The sequence below is a fragment of the Medicago sativa genome, chromosome 7 (genome assembly GCF_051527215.1).
Source record: "Medicago sativa cultivar Bolivia chromosome 7, Bolivia_mono, whole genome shotgun sequence".
Taxonomy (NCBI): domain Eukaryota; kingdom Viridiplantae; phylum Streptophyta; class Magnoliopsida; order Fabales; family Fabaceae; genus Medicago; species Medicago sativa.
Window position 1 is genome coordinate 87,139,331 of NC_140755.1, and position 22,292 is coordinate 87,161,622.

General features: G+C 33.3%; 1 protein-coding gene across 2 annotated transcripts; it reads left to right on the top strand.

The window, feature by feature from the left end:
* The first annotated feature begins 9,996 nt into the window (after window positions 1–9,996).
* Window positions 9,997–19,457, top strand: LOC146909734 (uncharacterized). Of its 2 annotated transcripts, XM_085727266.1 has the most exons (12): window positions 9,997–10,475; window positions 11,693–11,785; window positions 11,939–11,986; window positions 12,137–12,231; window positions 12,374–12,487; window positions 12,825–12,898; window positions 13,179–13,255; window positions 13,783–13,866; window positions 13,950–14,042; window positions 14,153–14,260; window positions 14,340–14,411; window positions 18,758–19,457. In XM_085727266.1, the coding sequence occupies exons 1-12, from the start codon at window positions 10,032–10,034 to the stop codon at window positions 19,220–19,222; spliced, it is 1,767 nt and encodes a 588-aa protein (XP_085583392.1). In that variant the 5' UTR covers window positions 9,997–10,031; the 3' UTR covers window positions 19,223–19,457. The 2 variants fall into 2 exon arrangements, with proteins under 2 accessions (XP_085583392.1, XP_085583393.1); XM_085727267.1 differs by lacking the exon at window positions 14,153–14,260.
* The last annotated feature ends 2,835 nt before the right edge of the window (window positions 19,458–22,292 follow it).

Sequence of the window (22,292 nt, forward strand, 5' to 3'; positions counted from 1 at the left end):
TTTCTTTTCTTCTTCCAGTTGTTAGGTGTTAGGAAGGTCAATTTGAATATATCATTAATAACTATTGAAACGAGGACAAAGTTTACCGACCTAAGGAAGTCTACTCACATCTAACACTCCATGCTCATTAAATTAACGCAGAGTCAACAACCATTTTGGTCCATTTACATATGAATTTCCAAGCTTCAAATCTAAGTTTTATATGCAGACATGGGTGAAAGGCATAGATTTGAAGACTAAGAGGTCACAAGAAAATAAACCATAAATATGAAGCTTGATAATCCATATGCAAATGGTAATCCATATGCAAATGGATCAAAATGACAAAAATAACGTGAAAAAAAGATAAATCAAATAGTAACCTGAAATTAAGTTAAGGGACCACAAGTGTGATTTTTCCTAAAAATCGATTTCTTCTAAACCTTAAATTGATCTTATAAACTCTAAAAGCTTATTTAATTCTAAAAATTGGCTAAACCTTCTTTAATTTTTTTTTTGGACTAAACCTTATTGTATCATTTACCTAATCAATTAACCTCATCGTTAACCTATAATAATTAGGGTTCAAATAGTTACTTAAGCACTCTCTAAGTTTTTCAATCTATACATCAAGTTTTCCTAACCAAAAATCGACTATTCAAACTGTTCTTCCCAAAATCGATTTTTGAAAACCTAAAAATCGATTATTCTTAACTCATTTTTTAGATTTCCCAATCATTAACTTATAAATCGATTTTGCGAGTCCTAAAATCGATTACTGGACTCAAAAACATACCAAAGGACAACACGAACACAATTGGCAGACATTTAACACATCAAATAACACATTTATAGTATCATCAAACAACTGGCATTCACCAGATATACACATACGTACATCAGAGATAAAACATCACATTTATAGTTCAGCTCTCTTGTTACACAACACCTGCAGGTTTACTTCCACAATAAAAAGTTGAAGGAGTTGCACAAAGTGACAAGGTGGAATTTGTTCAGCAAGTCATGGAGAAGTCCGCTAACTTTCAAGTGGCTGATGCACAAGAGTATGCAGTGATTTGTCTCAGTGATACTCAACTATTGTGTACCATCCTTTGTGCTTTCTTAGCTACACAATATGTGGAGATCAGAAATTCAGAATCCTACTGGCGTGGAAGGAAAGTTCCAACATTGGAAGCCTATATGAAGTTGTGGGCTATACTGACAATACATTAGATTCAATCGTGCAATACACATTCCTATGCATATATACTCCATGGCCGTGACATTGAAAACAAGGTCAGTTTTAATGGGGGAGGTAAGGTAATGTTTGGATACGAATGGAGAAAATGTATAGTCATCAAAGTGCAGTCAACAAATCAATTGAGGAGATGAGACAAATGAAAACTGATCATAAAATCAAAGAAGATATTTGAAGAAAGTGAGAGAAATTTGCTAATAGAAAATTCTCCTTGGATGGTGTATCAATAGCACATTGATTACCAGTGATTGGTGTGTAGAAGGTTGACGAAAATTTCCTTACTCCATCTCATAGTCTCGAGTAGAGTAATGGCTTAAGAGTTTGTACTTGGCACCAATTGTATTGTTTCATTGATTAAAGAGTGAAATTTCTGCATTTGTATTCTACCACTACTTGTTAAAAGATCATTGCCCTTACAATGCTATTTATTAATTAGTACAAATATTGTTAAATAACGTTGCTATTATAACACTGTTTCATTTGTCTCCATTGCGCAGCGAAGCAATGCTTCGTTATTTTTGTAGCTCTCCGATTTTCGTTTATCTATAAAGCACTAAAATGGGCATGAAAACATTGGCACACAGATGACACCGATAGTAGTTTAAAAAAATAGAAGTTATTAAGGGTAGCTTTATGTATTTGTAAAAGATTAGATGTGAAGTCGAACTACCTTTATCATAAAAAAGCTGGAATGACTAAGCATTTGTGCACCCGAGAATTACTACCTCACAACAGAAACAAGCTTAGTCCCACATCGTCAGCAATTAGGGCAGCTCAAGTGTTTATATTAAAGTGGCAAATCAACAAAACATAGATGTGTTTGACGTGGCTATTGATATTGAAAGTTAGATATGAGGTCAATAATATCCATCCAATTGACATAAACATCCAATTGACATAAACATTTCTTTTTTCTTGACCCAAAGCTGATTTTTTTCCATATAGAACCCCGATCACGACATTCTATCTAGTAAGTTCGACAATTTTATCGAGGATTTGTCTTCACTTTTGTTTTTAGTTCCTATAAAAAACAAATCACACTTTTTGTTGACATAGACATTTCTTTTTTCTTGACCCAAAGCTGATTTTTTTCCATATAGAACCCCGATCACGACATTCTATCGAGTAAGTTCGACAATTTTATCGAGGATTTGTCTTCACTTTTGTTTTTAGTCCCTATAAAAAACAAATCACACTTTTTGTTCCTCAAAAAATTTGCTTCAGAGTTCTTAGTCTCTGTTGTTAAGTGAGACTAACGGACGTTCACATGGCTCTGACAAGTCATTTATTTTAATTTGTTATTCTAAAAAAACACGCCAGAATTTTCTATTTAATTGGGTTTTTTTAAAAAAAATAATGGTAAATTATGAAATTCCTAATATACCCTTAATGTATAATTTAAAGGAAAATGCTATTTTTGGCCAATATGCCTTGCGAATTTTTCCCGACACAGCTCGGAAATTTTAATTGCATAATTTATTTGTTCACTCTCTATTTTTCAGCAACATCTCCATGCAGGGGCGTAGCTACCTTATAGAGAGGGGTAGCTTTGGCTACCCCAAAATTTATATTTTTATTAGTATTAGTAAGTGTATTTTGTGTCTAGCTACCCTAATAAAATATATTTAGCTACCTCAAATAAATTTATTTGTGCAAAATCAAGAGAAATAAAATACTCAAAAGATTACCACTTGTTTAAAAGATTTATTTTGTCTTATTTTGACATTTTTGATATCTTAAGCAACTAAAAAGACAACATTATTAGCAATGAAAATTGTAAAGATAAGTTAAAAAATAAAATTACCTAGTTGTTTAAATAGTAAATATAGATAAAGTTAATTTTATATGAATTTGACTCTTGGAAGTGTTGTTGAGCTCTTTTTTTTTTTATTTTTATAAATAGCTACTTTTTGTGTTATTTTAGTTTACATTTTATATCTGTAAAATGATTGTGATTTTTTTTTATTATGAATTAAATTTAATATAATAATTTTTTAAAAAAATTCTTATGTTTGGCCACCCCATATAAAACTGGCTAGCTTCGCCGCTGTCTCTGTGTATTGTGGCAAGCAGTGAATTACAATTGGCTGCTTTTTATTCCTGAAGAAATTGTGAAGCTTTTTTTTTGAGATATAACACTGCAATAAATTAAAGGGTAAAGTGCAACTTTGGCCCCCTATCTTTCAAAAAGTTGCGATTTTGGCCCCCTAACTTTGAAAACTACAATTTTGGCCCCCCATGTTTAGGGAAATATGCTCTTTTAACCCCCTAACATAAGGGAAATATGTCTTTTGACCCCTTATCTTTTCAAAATGTTGCGATTATGACCCCTTATCTTTTCAAAATGGCCCCTTTTTTTGGACACGTGTCGCCTTCTCAGCAGTTTTCAAAGTTAAGGGACCAAAATTGTAATTTTCAAAGTTAGGGGGCCAAAATCGCAACTTTTTGAAAGATAAGGGGCCAAAGTTGCACTTTAGCCTAAATTAAAAGTCCAATTTTTTCTCTCTTTTCTTCTTCACCAACGACACCCAGCCTTCCATTCCATATTTCTTCTTCATCTTCAACTTCTTCTCCCTCACCTTCTTTCTGTCAAACCAAGCCCCAATCATCATTCATTATGTTCTTATTCTCTAGATTTAATTACTCTTGGTTCCATCATCAAACATTATCACAACACATCTCTCCATTTTATTCCATCTATTTGATTCCTCACACCATAACCTTGTTCTTGTTTCCAACAATGAACGATGTCATCATTTTCATCGAATTTTATCAAGAGAAATCGCAACACATCTGTTTCGAAGGGAAAGGGTGTGGCTGGATCGAGACCAACTCACATGATGCGATGTGAATGGTCTGATAACGATGTCATCAACCTTGTTCTCTTCATAATTTTTTTGGCCTACCAGGCCCACACTTGTAATTAGAAGGGAGTATGTCATCAGTTTTTGGCCACATTATTTTACCATTGATAGGGGTAATGGTCTGATCATAACAATTCAAATATGTATATTTGTGATAGTATCTATGAACATAACTTTTGGAAAAATTGTGTGTAGTAGAGTACACATTCTTATGCATATATCCATGGCCATGACATTGACATTGAGAACAAGGTCAATTTTAACCGGGGAGGTAAGGTAATGCTTGGATACGAATGGAGAAAATTTCAAGTCATCAAAGTGGAAAATCAATTGAGGAAATGAGACGAAAATTTATCATAAGATCAAGGAAGCAATCTGAAGCAAGAGAGAGGAATTCTCAAATAGAAAATATTTCTTGGATCGTGCGAAAATAGCACAATGATTGGTGTGTAGAAAATTGATGAAAATTCCCTTTCTCCTTTAGATATTCTCTGGTAAAGTAATGGATTAAGAGTTTGTATTTCGCCTTCTTCTATTTTTCCTTTAGTACATTACTGTTGTAATTTCCAAACTCACCGATTGTATTGTTTCATTGATTCAATAGTGGAATTTCTGCATTCGTATTCTACCGTTACCAAAGATGTTATAAACAATGTATTGCAACGAATCAAATAACCAAAGGAAAAACTCATGCTTTAAAGGTTGATTCTATTTCTTGTTTTATATATTAGATAAGTCTGTAATTTTTGTTCTCATTATGTGGTGTTCCCATATGTTTAAGGAACTGCTTTAGCTCAACATAGCGTTATGTTTGGGACAGAATTTGCACAAGCATCTTTTGGAAGAGCTGTAGCAAAATTTCCTTGATGAGGTCGAAACTTTCGTTGTTGTTTTACATTAATACGAATCTCGGCCATTTGCAGCTATGTAGGATTTGACCCTTGTGGCGCACGCAAAAAATTGTACTGTCAAGGGGAGATGTGAGAGTTAAAGTAGAGCATTGAGTGATATGGTATATATCTTGATGCATTTGGCATGGAACTGTCGATAGTTATTTCTCTTTTTGAGCTTTATTGTTTCATTTGTCTACATAGTGCAGCTCATCAATGCTTCATTATTTGTGTAGCTCTTCATTTATGTTTCCTGTTTATCTATAAAACACTAAATTTAGCATCAGACACTGATATTGCCACGTAGATTACACCAATAATTGTTTAAGAATATAGAAGTGATTAAGTGTAACTGTATGTGTTGGTGTCATGGCGGCGTTGGACACTGGACACGGCAACACACATTCAATCTGAAGTGTCGCTGTTACATAACTTTTATAGAAAGAGTATAACTATCCTTTTATGCGTATGTTTTTAATGAGCACAAGAGTGTTAGAGGTGAGTAGACTTTTCCTAGGTTGGTAAATTTCGTCCTATTGATGGAATGGAATTGATTTAGAGACTTTTACATCCGATGGCGGGGTATTTTTTATTTAGAGTCGATCTCAATAGTAATTAATGGTATTTTTGCTTTAACAATTTTTTCTCTTCATTTTGTATTTATAGGAACTATGGATACAATATTTGAGAAGACTAATTTAGTGAAGCTCATGTATCTCTTTAAACTTTTTATATCTATGTGAAATGATCTATTTGATAATTCGATACAAGAACAAAAACGTATTATGAAATAAATATAATAACGTCATTATGAGTTTGTTGTAGTTTCCTACAAGACTAAAAACATAAATATAAGGGTTTTTCAAAGTGTTTACTTTAACCAGCATCATAAAGATTTGATGTCAGTCAAGTCGAACTACCTTTAATTTTATTATAAAGCTGGAATGACTTCACGAGTCAAGCATTTGTGCAACTGAGAATTACTACCTCACGAGAGAAACAAGCTTCAAGCTTCTAAGGTGTCAGGATTGATGGTTTAGGAGAGAAAGAGAGGGGAGAGTTCGCTTTTATTTTTTTAAATTACGAACAATGTAAAATGTATTTTAAAAATAAATTGTGTTTTTGAAGTATTATATGATCATTTATCATGTTAATTCAATTTTTTTTAAAAATCATTTTATAATGTTTGTAGTTTAGAAAAGAAAAGTAAGCATTCCCCTCCCTTCCCCTTCTAAACCCTCCATCCAAAAACACCCAGTCCCACATCGTCAGCAATTACGGCAGCTAAGTGTTTATATTAAAGTGGTAAAAGGAAAAGGTTTAGATGAATTAGAGGTAAACAATGACAATCAAATATAATTTGTGATGTTATCCTCTAATATATCTTTTTTTAACGGACGTTGATGTGACATTGACTCATCATTTTTATTTTTTATTTTATTTTTAAAAAACACTTAGAATTTTCTATTTAATGATTTTTCCCCAAAAAATAATGTAAATAAGTAAATTTCTAAAATACCCTTAATGTATAATTTAAAAGCCCAATTATTTCTCTCTTCTCTTCTTCACCAGCGACAGTAGGAATGGGAAAATGGGTTGGACCCGTCGAGTTGGCCCGTTTAGCCCGCCATTTTTAGCGGGGTGAGTTGAGATTTTGAAACCGTCCGCTTCGCCTAACCCGCTAAAACGGGGCAGGACGGGTTGACCCGTTGGGTTGATATGTTAAAAATAAAACCTCTCTTTCACTAATTTTTATTTATAAGTCACAATCAATTTTCTAATTTTCACCTCCATATATCAGGGGAAAAATTGAATTTATTTTATCACCTTTGTTTTATGATTTTAGCATAATATTTTTAACCGTTAATTAACTGATAACTCATGGAGTTTTTATTTTCAATGTCTTATTGATTTATTATAGAATTTTAGAAGATGTAATTTATATGTTTGAATAATTATTTTCATATTTTTAGTAGAGTCATTAGTTATATATTTAGATTTCTTTAAATTGACTTTAAATTTATATATTTTTACATTGTTTATGTGAAGATTTTAATTAATATTTTTTTTAAAAAAACATTGATGGGTCAACCCGACGTAAAACGGGGTGGGGTGAGATTTTCAACCCTATTTTTCTAGTTGGCCCGCCCTCCTCCGTCCCTTTTTAGACGGGTTATTGACAGGGCGGGACGGAACGGGACGGGTTGGCCCTTTTTACCATCACTAAGCGGCACCCCAGCCTTCCATTACATATTTCTTCTTCATCTTTAACTTCTTTTCATCAAATCAAACCCCGATCTTCATTCATTATTTTTTTTTCTTCTCTTGATTTAATTACTCTTGGTTCCATCATCAAACATAATCACAACTCATCTCTCTATTTTATTCTATCTATTTGATTCTTCACACCATAACCTTGTTCTTGTGTCCATCAATCAACAATGTCATCATCTTTATCGAATTTTATCAAGAGAAATCGCAACACATCTGTTTCGAAGGGAAATGGTGTGGATGGATCGAGACCAACTCACATGATGCGATGTGAATGGTTTGATAATGATGTCATCAACCTTGTTGTCTTCTTCGTAATTTTTTTATGCCTACCAATTTAGGAGGTAGTATGTCAAGGAACTCATTTTTTGGCCACACTTTCTTACCATTGATACGAGTAATGGTCTAATCATAACAATCCAAATAGGTTTGTTTGTGATAGTATTTATGAACATATCTTTGTGGATTTTCAAGTGCCATGCCTAGGGGTGGGCAAAATTAACCAATAACTGAACCGAACCGGTTAACCGAACCGAACCATATCAAAATTAACTGAACCATTTCACAAATTTTTGAACTGAACCATTATTTTGATAACAGTTCATTAACCGAACCGAATCATTAATAACCACAGTTATCCGAACCGAACCATTTTGTTGCTTTCACATTGGATTTTTAGTGATCTCAAGTTTTGGTTACTGATCTGTGATCTGGTTATTACTTCGAAAATGTTTCTGTTTTTGATTTGTGATCTGTGATACGTGGATAACTCAATCTCCTGTTTGTATCTCATTGCTAGAATCATATTATGCCTTTTATCAAACTGTTTGCAATTTTATGCAGAAATAGCGCATTTGGAGAACATGATAAATTGATAATGATAATCGAATGAGCAACATATATTTGTCTGAATTCAACTTTAATTCTTTGCTTTTATATTCTATGGCTAATGAATCAAGTTGGTGAAATTTCAGAGTAATTTCACAAACAATTAGATTAATTACACAAATCCTTCAATCGAGTTCTTTAACACAGTGAATTTTTTTAGAATACCCTGCAATTGAATTTAAAAGGGACAAAAAAAAACACAATTAAATTAGCAAAGGGATAAAAAAAATGCATTTCGGTTCAAAATTTTGGTTTTGGTTCGGTTCGGTTAATAGGCAAGCAAACGGTTAACCGAACCATAACTTTGGTTCAGTTCGGTTAGTTCCAAACCTTAAACGGTTCGGTTCGGTTATTCCGAACCATTTCAACACTTCGGTTCAGTTCGGATAATATGGTTAACCGAACCATGCCCACCCCTAGACCCATACCAATTGAGACCACGACATGTCTACATGTATCTCTACTAAATCTCAGAAATTACCAGAACAAGTGTGTTTATCTAAGTCAACAATAAAAATATCATTAGACATAGTATGTGTTACTTGAAACTTCCTCTTTCGGTTGTGGTTGCAAGCCAATGACTACTCTTTTCAATCTCCCTATCAAGTCTTCTCAATGGCATCACATCTATAGAATAAATAGAAAAAGCATGCTTACACCATTGCATAGTGGGAATAGCCTTCAACCAATCATGTGCAACTTCTTTTTCTTCTTAAATCCTAGTCATCTACTCCTCCCATGCCTCATAGTAAGTAGTTTTAGCTGCCCCCTCATCATCAAGTGTCTAAGCAAGGAACCACCACCAAATTTCTTCTTAAAATTAGCATATAAATGCCTTATAAAAAATCTATGCTCTTTTCCTGCCAATTTGTTTTCAAAAACTTGGACCAATCCATATAATATGCCATCAATGTAAATAACAATAACTATACATTTATTCAACAAAACATTGTTAAAATAACTACACATTTATCATATTTTTTTTCATAATTTAGTCACCAATATAAAGCACCGCCTTCTGTCAATATCTTCCAACACGAGAGTCATGAACCAATATCTTAGAGCCTTTTGCTTGTTTCCAAATACTAGAGTTTGAAAAGATATAATCTTGAAGTGTAATCACCAAAGAACAATATTATTATGCAAAAGAACCATAAAAAAGAGACATGTTTTGGTCCTTACGAATATGTTACGAACATTAAAAAACTCTTTTATAAAAAATATATTTTTTTTAACATGAATTAAATATCAATTTTTCTGAACTTCAAAAATTCAACATTAAAGGAAATTAAATTTGGACATAAAATCAAATATTGAGCTAATATTTTACGGAGAAACATTGTATAATATTCTAAATAAATATGCACAAAAGAATTCAAAATTTTAAAAGTTTAAGCATTGATTAAACAAATTTTGATCTTACAAGAACTAAAAATATGTGTGGAAATGTTTTTTATAGGACCAAACATAAAACCATTTTTACAAGAATTCACTTTTTTGTTTTTAAATATGTGTAGAAAATTATTTTACAAGAATTTTAAATATGTGTAGAAAAATATTTTACAAGAATTCACTGTTTTTTACGAGAATTAAAAACATAAATGATTATATTTATAAAAACAAAGACATAATTTTTGTTATGGTCGGGATTCGAACCCAAACCTTAGTTGTCCTACCAAGCTCACAAGGACAACTTAATTTTTTGCAGTGAAAATAAAACTTATTTAACAAAACAAAAGAATAAAGTAGACATAGAATAAACAAAATGGTTTTTTTTTTTTGCCAAAAAAAAAAAAAATAAAATAAAAGAATTATACTAAACCAATTAGGTTTTGGTTAAGACAGTGTTGCCATTGTTGTTTGCCGCTTCATAGCACAACAATGGAGAACGAAGCCGAACACAAACCCCTTCATCAAACTGAACCCAAACAAATTGAACAACACAACGAACCAGAACTTGAAAACGAAGAAGACGACGATGATGTCTCGTCGTTTTCTTCAGATTCCGAAATCGACGACGCTTTAGACTGGTTAGATTCAAAAAACGACGATTATTACGATTCAATCGACGGTACTTCTCTTAGTTCATGGCGCCCCAATGCTCACGGTGGTCACCACTCTCATTCTTCAACACTTCAACCTCTCTCCAATCGTAACCAGAAATTCTCACATCATATTCGCGCTTCTCCATTAGAGGAATGGGAAGGAAGAATGAATATTGCTATGTCGAATACTGTTACTACCGCGATTCGTGGAAGTGTTCGAGAGATGGCTATTGGTAAAACTAAAACCACTGAGAAAGCTGACCGTGCTACTGTTGAACAGGTAAACTACAATTACTCGTAGTTTATAGCTGATAAGCTAGTTTATAGTTGATGAACTTATAGCAGATAAGGTTGCCGATTGAATTTTTAGTGTTCGGTAAAATTAGTGGATGGGCTGGTTTGTAAGGGCTTGTTTGGATTGACTTATTTTTTAGCTTATGCAAATAAGTAAGCTGTCATGTATTGTTCATAAGTTTTTTATGAATATACAATTTTTGTTATTGAGAACTTATGAATTAACACAAGAGCGAGCTTATTTATCCGCACAAGCTATTTTTCATTAGCTAAAAAATAAATCAATCCAAACTGACCCTAAATAGCTCAAAAATGAGCCAATCCAAACTGGCCCTAAATATGAAATGACATAAAGAATATTTGTTTAATCAATATTTAATTTTTTTCAATTAATTGGTAAAACTGGGAAAAAAAACGATCAAGTTATAAGCTATTTGAATTAACTTATAATAATTTAGTAAAAATAAGCTATAAGCTTGTGAGAAAATGACGGTTTTTTAGTCATATGAGCTTATAAGTTAAACAAACCCTGAAGATAATTTTTTGTATTAGAAATGACGAATTTGGTCCATGTCAAAAGATTCGACAAAGTTTTGTGTTAGTTGTTGTGGTTTAACATGGCCCTCTTCTTTTGTGCATAGAAAGGCTACCATAAGCGTAGTGGAGATGAGGAGGTTGTGTTGGGTGTGTGGTAAGGTTAGATATGATAGGATTAGAGATGACAATATTAGAGAGAGATTTGGGGTCGGACATATAGTTGAAAAAATGGTGGAAAAGAGGCGTAGGTGTTTTGGGCATGTAGAGAGAGGACTTGTACATTTTCTAGTAAGGAGAGTAGATCTGATGAAGGGTAGTCAGATCACTAGAGACTGAGGAAGACCTAGAAAAACTATAAGAGATATTATTGAGAATAATCTAGATATTGAGTTGAATCGAAATATTGTTTATGATAGACCATTATGGCGTAATTTTATCCATTGAGCTGATCCCATTAGTGGGATAAGACTTGGTTGCTGTTATTGTTGTTGGAAATGATGAAATCTGGTACATTCAAAAGCTGCACATTTCAATAAAATCTTTCTGATTTTTATTTCTTAGTGGAGCCCTGGTTATGGCTTGCCTTTTTAAAAGGTCTTGAGGTTTCCTTGTTTGTTGTATTCATTTTCAATATTTTGCATGCAACTAACAATACAACGCTCCTAGGCAATTGATCCCAGAACGCGCATGGTTTTATTTAAGATGCTCAATAGAGGTGTGTTTCAAGATATGAATGGATGCATTTCAACTGGAAAGGAAGTATGTCATACACCAGAACCTTTATTTACATGTTTGTTTCAGTTTTTTTTTTTTTTTTTTTTTTATAATCTTTGGCTTAAGGTTTTATGATGGGGATAATTGATTTTATATGTTATCATATTGATGATTGTTACTCTTTTAATTTTCTAACAGGCAAATGTTTATCATGCCACCAAATCCATTATTTCAACTGAGAAGGAAGTATGTCATACACCAGAACCTTTTATTTACATGTTTGTTTCAGTTTTTATTTTTTGTTGTGATCTTTGGATTACGGTTTTATGGTGGGGATAATTGATTTTATATGTTATCATATTTATGATTGTTACTCCCTTTTTAATTTTCTAACAGGCAAATGTTTCTCATGCCATCAAAACCAATGGTGAAGAACCTGAAATTCAAGAACTTGCAATTAAAATATACAAAACATCTGTTCTGGTATTTAAGTAAGTACTATAAGTGTTAGTTTGTTCTAATTTCTGTTATTACAGGTTATCTTGAACGATGAATTTTTAAAAAGAATTACTTACACAGGCTACTATAATCTTTTAATTCATGGACTGACTTTTATAATGTGATTGATATCAGGGATAGAGATAGATATGTGCAAGGAGATTACCGGTTTAGAAATGGGTACTGCAGGCATAATCCCCGAAAAATGGTTAAAACATGGGCAGAAAAGGAATTCAGGAATCTTAAGAGGTTTGCATTTGCTCTTATTTCATACCTTTTTGTTTCTTCTTTTGGATATAATTTTCTTTTTCTTCTGTTGGATATGCACTTAGCTAAAAGCTGTTAAGATAATACTGATGTACAATGTGATATACTAAATTACACTTTCAATTAAAATAATACGAAAAGAAGAATCGAAGAAAGACGGAAATGACATACGCCATCCACAGTTTTTTTCCAATTGTATTATATTTTTTCTGTTGTTAAATGGGCTCCTTTATGTATCATCCCTGAGCGCACTTAGTTTGTTCTTTCATATATTTCCCATATAAAAAAAATTTTGATTACTTTTTTTGCCTAAGTGCAGGCTAAAGGAAGAAGGAATCAGGTGCCCTACTCCAATCCTTCTGAGGTTACATATCCTGGTTATGGAATTTATTGGTACTGCTTTTATCCTGCATTTTGATACAATCTGATTTTCCAATTATAATCAATTTCTCTCAATTATGTTTGTTATATTGAATACCGGTGTATATATGTCTACATTTGATTATAAAAGAAAGATGGGAAGTAAATTAAAGTAATGTATGGTTCAATATTGATCAAATGCATTATCAGAAGAAAATATAATCTCATTCTGGTAACGCCCTACTTCAGTTTAGACAGAAGAAATGCAAGTAGGTTTTTAACTGAAGTTCTTTGGTTATTTTGGTTCATGCAGGAAAGGATGGCTGGGCCGCTCCACGTCTCAAAGACGCTGATTTATCTTTAGACAAGTTACGGGAGGGCTATGTTGAGGTATGTGATAGTGATACAATAGTCTAGTAAAGTTAGCATGGTTTAGAAGTTAGAATTTAGTCCTTTAGCAGGTTTCTTTGGTATTATGTTGTTGGGATGCTTTAATATAAGTTTCCTGTTTTGGAACTCAGAAGCTTTTTACCTAGAATTATTGCTAAGCTAGAGTTGTCAAATAGCGATTATAGTGGCTGCGCTATCTTACAACGGAATTTTCACAAATTGCCATTGTTCCGCGATACACTATTTAGTACAAAATGTTGTTAAACAGCGGATATAGTTGTGCTGTAACACTGTATCATAGAGGAATATTAAGGATCACTATTTTCTGCCGTCTGTGATTGACAACACTGCTAAAAGGTCACTTGTGTGATTGAAGCTATTTAGAAGTCTACACTATCTTCTAGGGTATCATTCAAGGATTCTCCATGGAAACACTTCTCACACATTTCTTATACTTTTCTAAATTCTAAAGGTTTATTCTGTTATGCTAATTTTTTAGGCTGACTTTATGAGCATTTGTATTTTAGATAATTGTTGCAATGCGGACATTATATCAGAAGTGCAAATTGGTGCATGGTGACCTCAGTGAATATAATATACTCTATTATGAGGTGAATACTCCTTTGGATGTTTATATTTTATAGACCAAGTGTCTCTCTATAAATTGTTTACTTATTTGTTCTTTATTTATCAGGGTCACTTGTATATTATTGATGTTTCTCAAGCGGTTGACCCTGACCATCCTCATGCTCTTGATTTTCTGCGTGAAGACTGTATTCATGTATCCGTAAGTACTCGTAGGCACTAGCTGTAAATTACATATCTCTTGTCCTCTTCCTCATGTGTTGTAGGGCTAATAAGGAAAAAAATGTGATTAAGTACTTGTTTTACTTGCAGGATTTCTTTAAAAAACATGGTGTAGGTGTCATGACAATAAGAGAACTTTTTGAATTTATTGTTGATGCATCGATTTCTGATGATGCTGTAGATAGTTATTTGGAAAAGGTATGTGTCATTAGTATGTCATTGTTTTCATTCTCGGAACAATTTCAAACATATTTTTATATTCTTAAAAAATTTCCAGGTGCAACAAAAAATTTTGGCCAGAGGAGATGTATCTGCAGAGGATGAGATTGCAGACTCGGTATTTGCACAGGTAACTTGCCTTACCAGGTTGCTTTTTGTTTGAATGTGAAGGGAAATGCAAGAAAATTACAGAAACACTGAAGAAATTAATTTAGGAAGTATATCTATAGATATTTGTATTGTTGTGGCGAAGATCTAAACATGGAAAACTTATTTATACTTCTAGAAGCTTTTAGAAGGTATACTAAAAAAAATGCTCTAAGCAGAAAGGTATAGCAAACTATGGAGATCGATCCCCTCAAGATATAGGAACTAGAACACTTGATGGTTTCCATACAGGAAACACAACAATTAATTAAGACACTATGATGCAACAATTATAAGCAATGATTGTGAAAATTGAGATTCTACCTAGGATTGGGAAGGGGTTGAGAGATTGTAACTCGAGGATCGTATCATGGATCATAAGATCCTACCATAGGGAAAAGTTACACGTATGTGCATAATAAGTTCATAGATAACTCAAAAGACAGAGTTCACAATTATAGAAGTAAAGTTCATAAATAACCATAGAAGGAGGAGTCGCAGGTGGCGGCTCAAGGAACCGATGGAAGAATAAGGACTGGAGGGAACAAAGGTTGAGCGAGAGAGAACTGAGATCGCTGGTGCTGTGGATTGTCGAATGACCGACCTAATAAGTTTTTGTTTTTCAAAAACTGGGTCATTTCAGGAAAGCCCGACGCCGATATCAAAACAATCCCATTTGCGAAAAATTCTCCAGCGGGTTCTGTTTCAAACTATAACGAAAATTTTAAATGACTAATATTTAACATGAATAATCATCAAGGAACAAAACCATCATGAGTGAAGACCTGTTTTGAGTATGGCTTCATTCTATATCTGTATTGTATAGCATCTTACTTTTGGCAATATTTTTATTATACTACTTGATTAATAAGGTTATGTTAATTATATTTCTTGTCTTAAAATTTTAAAACAAGTATCCCCAAAAGGATTTTTGTGCCGCTTCTGATAACCCGCTTGTGTAATTTGACACAAAAAAAGTTATTGCACAAGTATATAACTAGAAGGTGCATGGCCAAGGTAAGGTGCATGGCCAAGAGGGATCCTGTTACTGTAGGGAATCAACGGCCATTAAGATTATGGCCATCGTGGCCACGTTGCTGGGACTTATGAAAAATGTGAAGCTTAATCGATTGACCTTACCTGCCTAATGGTATCGCAGCCTATGGCGACCAAGAGGCTCGGTATACTCAGCATGCGACTTCAGTACGGTCCACAGTCCTTCAAGCAATGAACCTAAAAGACAAAGCATTTCGCTATCCCTATCTCACCAATGACTTGTACATTCCTACTACCAAGTTAGCTACTGGTAGTAGGTTAGAGGCCAATAGTTCATGGACAAAAATGAGATTATTTTGATCTCATTGTCTGCATGATATAATAAAAGCTTCTGATAAATTTATAACAAATAGAAGAGAGTACTAAAAGCAATCGCTCTATAGTGCAGTCAGATGTAGAGCGTTAAATTAAGAGGAATTTCTCTCTCTTAATTTAACAGCCTAACACTCCAAAGCTGGCTGTCGATGATCTATTTGTAACATTGCGCCAACTTGACAAATTATCGGTGGTTATGGTTAAAATATCAATAATTGATTTTCTCACTTGACTAATTACTCACTTTAAAGTTGTCCAATTAACAATATCAAATAGAATAGGGATATGATAAAACTTACTGAAGCCTTGGAGCTCCAGCAGACAGGTCTGCAACCTCTTTCAAGGCTTCCCTCCACTTCTGAGCCTTGAATGTGAAGGGAAATGCAAGAAAATTACAGAAACACTGAAGAAATTAATTTAGGAAGTATATCTATAGATATTTGTATTGTTGTGGCGAAGATCTAAACATGGAAAACTTATTTATACTTCTAGAAGCTTTTAGAAGGTATACTAAAAAAAATGCTCTAAGCAGAAAGGTATAGCAAACTATGGAGATCGATCCCCTCAAGATATAGGAACTAGAACACTTGATGGTTTCCATACAGGAAACACAACAATTAATTAAGACACTATGATGCAACAATTATAAGCAATGATTGTGAAAATTGAGATTCTACCTAGGATTGGGAAGGGGTTGAGAGATTGTAACTCGAGGATCGTATCATGGATCATAAGATCCTACCATAGGGAAAAGTTACACGTATGTGCATAATAAGTTCATAGATAACTCAAAAGACAGAGTTCACAATTATAGAAGTAAAGTTCATAAATAACCATAGAAGGAGGAGTCGCAGGTGGCGGCTCAAGGAACCGATGGAAGAATAAGGACTGGAGGGAACAAAGGTTGAGCGAGAGAGAACTGAGATCGCTGGTGCTGTGGATTGTCGAATGACCGACCTAATAAGTTTTTGTTTTTCAAAAACTGGGTCATTTCAGGAAAGCCCGACGCCGATATCAAAACAATCCCATTTGCGAAAAATTCTCCAGCGGGTTCTGTTTCAAACTATAACGAAAATTTTAAATGACTAATATTTAACATGAATAATCATCAAGGAACAAAACCATCATGAGTGAAGACCTGTTTTGAGTATGGCTTCATTCTATATCTGTATTGTATAGCATCTTACTTTTGGCAATATTTTTATTATACTACTTGATTAATAAGGTTATGTTAATTATATTTCTTGTCTTAAAATTTTAAAACAAGTATCCCCAAAAGGATTTTTGTGCCGCTTCTGATAACCCGCTTGTGTAATTTGACACAAAAAAAGTTATTGCACAAGTATATAACTAGAAGGTGCATGGCCAAGGTAAGGTGCATGGCCAAGAGGGATCCTGTTACTGTAGGGAATCAACGGCCATTAAGATTATGGCCATCGTGGCCACGTTGCTGGGACTTATGAAAAATGTGAAGCTTAATCGATTGACCTTACCTGCCTAATGGTATCGCAGCCTATGGCGACCAAGAGGCTCGGTATACTCAGCATGCGACTTCAGTACGGTCCACAGTCCTTCAAGCAATGAACCTAAAAGACAAAGCATTTCGCTATCCCTATCTCACCAATGACTTGTACATTCCTACTACCAAGTTAGCTACTGGTAGTAGGTTAGAGGCCAATAGTTCATGGACAAAAATGAGATTATTTTGATCTCATTGTCTGCATGATATAATAAAAGCTTCTGATAAATTTATAACAAATAGAAGAGAGTACTAAAAGCAATCGCTCTATAGTGCAGTCAGATGTAGAGCGTTAAATTAAGAGGAATTTCTCTCTCTTAATTTAACAGCCTAACACTCCAAAGCTGGCTGTCGATGATCTATTTGTAACATTGCGCCAACTTGACAAATTATCGGTGGTTATGGTTAAAATATCAATAATTGATTTTCTCACTTGACTAATTACTCACTTTAAAGTTGTCCAATTAACAATATCAAATAGAATAGGGATATGATAAAACTTACTGAAGCCTTGGAGCTCCAGCAGACAGGTCTGCAACCTCTTTCAAGGCTTCCCTCCACTTCTGAGCCTTGAATGTGAAGGGAAATGCAAGAAAATTACAGAAACACTGAAGAAATTAATTTAGGAAGTATATCTATAGATATTTGTATTGTTGTGGCGAAGATCTAAACATGGAAAACTTATTTATACTTCTAGAAGCTTTTAGAAGGTATACTAAAAAAAATGCTCTAAGCAGAAAGGTATAGCAAACTATGGAGATCGATCCCCTCAAGATATAGGAACTAGAACACTTGATGGTTTCCATACAGGAAACACAACAATTAATTAAGACACTATGATGCAACAATTATAAGCAATGATTGTGAAAATATGGAAGAATAAGGACTGGAGGGAACAAAGGTTGAGCGAGAGAGAACTGAGATCGCTGGTGCTGTGGATTGTCGAATGACCGACCTAATAAGTTTTTGTTTTTCAAAAACTGGGTCATTTCAGGAAAGCCCGACGCCGATATCAAAACAATCCCATTTGTGTCTTTCCGCCCTCTTCAATCCCACGGGCACGCTGGGAAGATTGCGATCGTACCCACAATGAACTCCGTGTGTAACACAGTACAAAGTGGGGGTGGTGGGGGGTCTCGACTCGTGCAATCCCATATCATGATTGAGATTTTAATAATATTGACTCCTTCAGTATAAGCATAACAACTATGATATTAATGCAATCGTTTATTATTAATATATATGAGATAAAAACGTAGAATTCATACTTTATTTAGCCCTCCAAGTTCATTATTTCTTTATAAAACAGTATGCGTTTGATTTTGAAATTTTTTTCGATGTATTTTGAGCGACTAAAAGCACTAGTCATATTGGTGTATTTAGCACATTGATTTTTTCCTCTCTATTCTGACATGTTTATTTTCTTGAACTCTTTACAGTCTTACATTCCAAAGACGCTAGTCGATGTTAAGAATGTTGAGGAGGATGTACAACGTATAACGAGCGGCAAAGAAACTGGAGATTTGATTTATCAGACGATTACTGGACTTAAACACGCTCTCACAATAACAGAACCTTCCCTACAAAATGATCAGCTAAAGCCGAAATCAAATACTATAGATGATTCCCATACCATCTCCGATGGTAAATCTAACCTCGTAGAAGGTGATGCCGAGGCTCAACCTGGTGAGAACGAAGAAGACAACAAAAGTGATTCTGAAGAGATTTCATCTTCTGAAAGTGATTCTGATACTCCGCTTGATAAGAAAGTTGCTAGAAAAGAAGCTAGGAAAGAAAATAAAAAGAAGGTGAAAGAGGAGAAAAGAGAAGCCAGGAAAACTAAACTCCCCAAGGCTGTGAAGAAAAGAAAGAAGAAATTGTCTAAGGCCATAAAGACCAGATAGACACTACTTATTTGTTATGGCCATCTGTTTGTAGGTTTTGAATTCTTAGATAAAAGTTATAATACAGTCAAAGATATGGAAAAAATAGTAATTTTGTTTTCTAAGCATATATAAGGAGATGTTGGAATTAGTTTTGTTTATCTTTCAATTTTGGTGTGTTATTCAATTTTTATGTGGGTGTTGAGTTTCTCTACACATTCAAAATGGTTATGCAGACTTCCTCTGTTTGATCAAAGTGGTGTTGAATTAGATTATTTTTTAAGCTTTGTGAACAAAAGCACTTAATAATTTAGTTGCAAAAGATAACCTCACAAATGACAACATGTACTAGAGCATTGAACCCCCTTATAACACAGATGACAATTGCAACAACAACGCCGCATCTGAGTTTCCAACGACATCCAAAGAATAATCAAAGGCATAAATGAACTAGGCCACATAAAGCTTGGATTGTGGCCTAGGCTTCGCCTGCATCCAAGAGGGACTCATTTGGGTGATGCTAATGTATTGAACTAGTGCCTACACGTGTGTTCGTACGGATTATTATACTGTTGAATACGAAAAGAAAGTCACAATCAGAAACGTATACGAAAGACGTCAATACATAATGCATATGTATATCATCTTATTGGTGTATAATTACAAAAATCATGACAGTGATTTAATCTACGTTTCTATCGGAACAAATAGTAATAATTCAAGCTAAGCTTAATAATAGGAAAACGTTAAATATAATTATTCCTAGGTAACCTATTCCTAATTCTTCACTATTGATAATACTAATAAGGAACAAAACAAATGACAAGTAGAGTTATGCATATAAGAAAACATTTAGCCATTTTAAAAATACTGATAAATATTTTGAGAATGATGTGAAAATTATGAATGAATGTGAAATATTTATAGAATGGATTTTGTAAAGTGTCAGTTACTGTTGTCGTTACTATTACCGTTACTGTTACCACTATTGTTACTGTTGATTTGACTGTATATGACTGTTGGTCAATGTGTTCCACCATCTAATCTAATGCATTACACAACTTTAGACCCTATTGTTTTTGCTACCCCTACTAGATTGTGGGATTCAGTATTCAAAAGACTCTACTGTGGTGTCCAAAGAGTTCCCTGCAAAGCAGTCCTGAAATTGGTTTAGCTACTGTAAACCCCATCTCACCCCTAGGGCCTTAGCAAATAACAGACGCCACCGTCATTTGCTCTTTTCTGTATTATTATAATAATGTACTTCAAGGAATTCAGGTCCATAAATTGAGCCACATGGGTACTCAATTGAGAGGAAACCCAGATGAGCTTAGTCATTTGGTAATGCATTAAAAAAATACTCCTACAGTACCCATAGTGTACTAAATTTAAGGATTAAAGTAGAGCATTGAGTGAAATGTTATACTTCTAAATTCTAATGTATTTGGTTTTCTATAATTGGTAGCATGGAACTGTCAATATTTCTCTCTTTTTATGGCTTTAAATTTGTATGAATTAATCGTAATGTTATTTGATTATGAGTATGTTGTGAAATACATGTATTTCATCTCTTAGCTAGGCATTAAGAGAAAATATATGCAAAAAAAGGTTAAAAACACAATCTCTTCCGATTGTTGCCACTCCTCAATTAAAGGGAACCAAACATATTAAAATGTTTTTTTTAGAGAAATAAACTTATATCATTTTATTAATCAAAATGTGTTTAATACAATTTGGTATATCAACCAGGATTTGGATACTAACTCAACTAGGATTTGAAAACTGTCTTATTTGTTTGTTCATTTGTTTGTCTATGCATAAACTCAACACTAGAGTCACATAACGTAATACCAACATTCAAAGATGTTGAATAAGTTATCTTACATTATTCTTTTCCTTTCAAGTTTTTATTTTTCTTAAATGGATAACATAACAATTCTTAATTACCAATAATAGATCAAACTATTATTAAGTTATGTAAATCTTAATCTCTTAGTATCTTTAACCAATTCAAGTCACAACTTCAACTACTTTCATTTGTGTCCATTTATAATGGTGTAATTATAAACTGCCCTTGTTTTCCTTCCCGTTTCATTTAACAAAACAAAAATTATACTCCCTCCATTCCTTTTCTTTTGATGTTTTAGAACTTCAACTATATTCCAAAAAATTTGATGTTTTAGTGAATTTATTATTGTTTTCTCAAGTTTACCCTTGTTGGAAAACACAATAAACTATTAAAGTAGTTATGACCTTTGGTTTATCACATGTGAATTTAATGATAAATAAGGACATTTAAGTAAAAAACACACAAATATTTATATATTTTAATTACTCCTTAAAACTTGTGTCAAGAGCTAAAACATCAAAAGAAAAGGAATGGAGGGAGTATAATTTTATTCATCCTCTCTCAATTAAAATCAATCTTCACTTTTGTTGCTTTTAAATGTAAAGTCAATCTTATGGTTTGTTGAACAATGCTTATAACATGGGCTCTTAGAATGTATGTTAAGAATTTCAAACGGAAAAGTTGTGTTGAAAATATTGTTTTTAATTTTTTTTAAATAATTAAATTAACAACTTCCAATACAATAGTTTTATATTGGTTCTCTAACAGGTGATCTAAAGAAATTTGTTCATGTTAGTCTTTATTGTAATGTGAACCACCGCTTGAATATCACTGACGTTTCCGTTGACTTCGTAGTCGTATTGTATTTATTTTATTTGTTATGAAAGAAAAAGAAAATTGACGTTTCCGTTGACTCCGTAATCGTATTGTATTTATTTTATTTGTTACGAAAGAAAAAGAAAAAAAGTTTGGGTCAAATTTAATTTAAAAGTTATATGCTCGTAAATGGATTTAAATGATTGATTTATTATATCCTAACTTAGGGGTCAATGCTTACTTCATAGTAAACACAATTCTACCAAAAAATAGTAAATGCACATAAATTTAACCTATAAATCCAAGAGTGAAGGGAGTATAGTCACAACTTGGTAAAGGAGAGAAGAATAGACACTCAAGAGGGTTCTCAAATGGCATATGAAGTCAATAACAAGCAAGTGATGCCGAACAATGGTGACTTGCCCG

Excerpts from the sequence above, each read along its gene's own strand:
- LOC146909734 (XM_085727266.1), top strand. The coding sequence starts at position 10,032 with ATGGAGAACGAAGCCGAACACAAACCCCTTCATCAAACTGAACCCAAA. Across the intron at positions 11,987-12,136 it reads TTATTTCAACTGAGAAGGAA|GCAAATGTTTCTCATGCCAT; the intron begins GTATGTCATACA and ends ATTTTCTAACAG. Across the intron at positions 14,261-14,339 it reads TAGATAGTTATTTGGAAAAG|GTGCAACAAAAAATTTTGGC; the intron begins GTATGTGTCATT and ends AAAAATTTCCAG.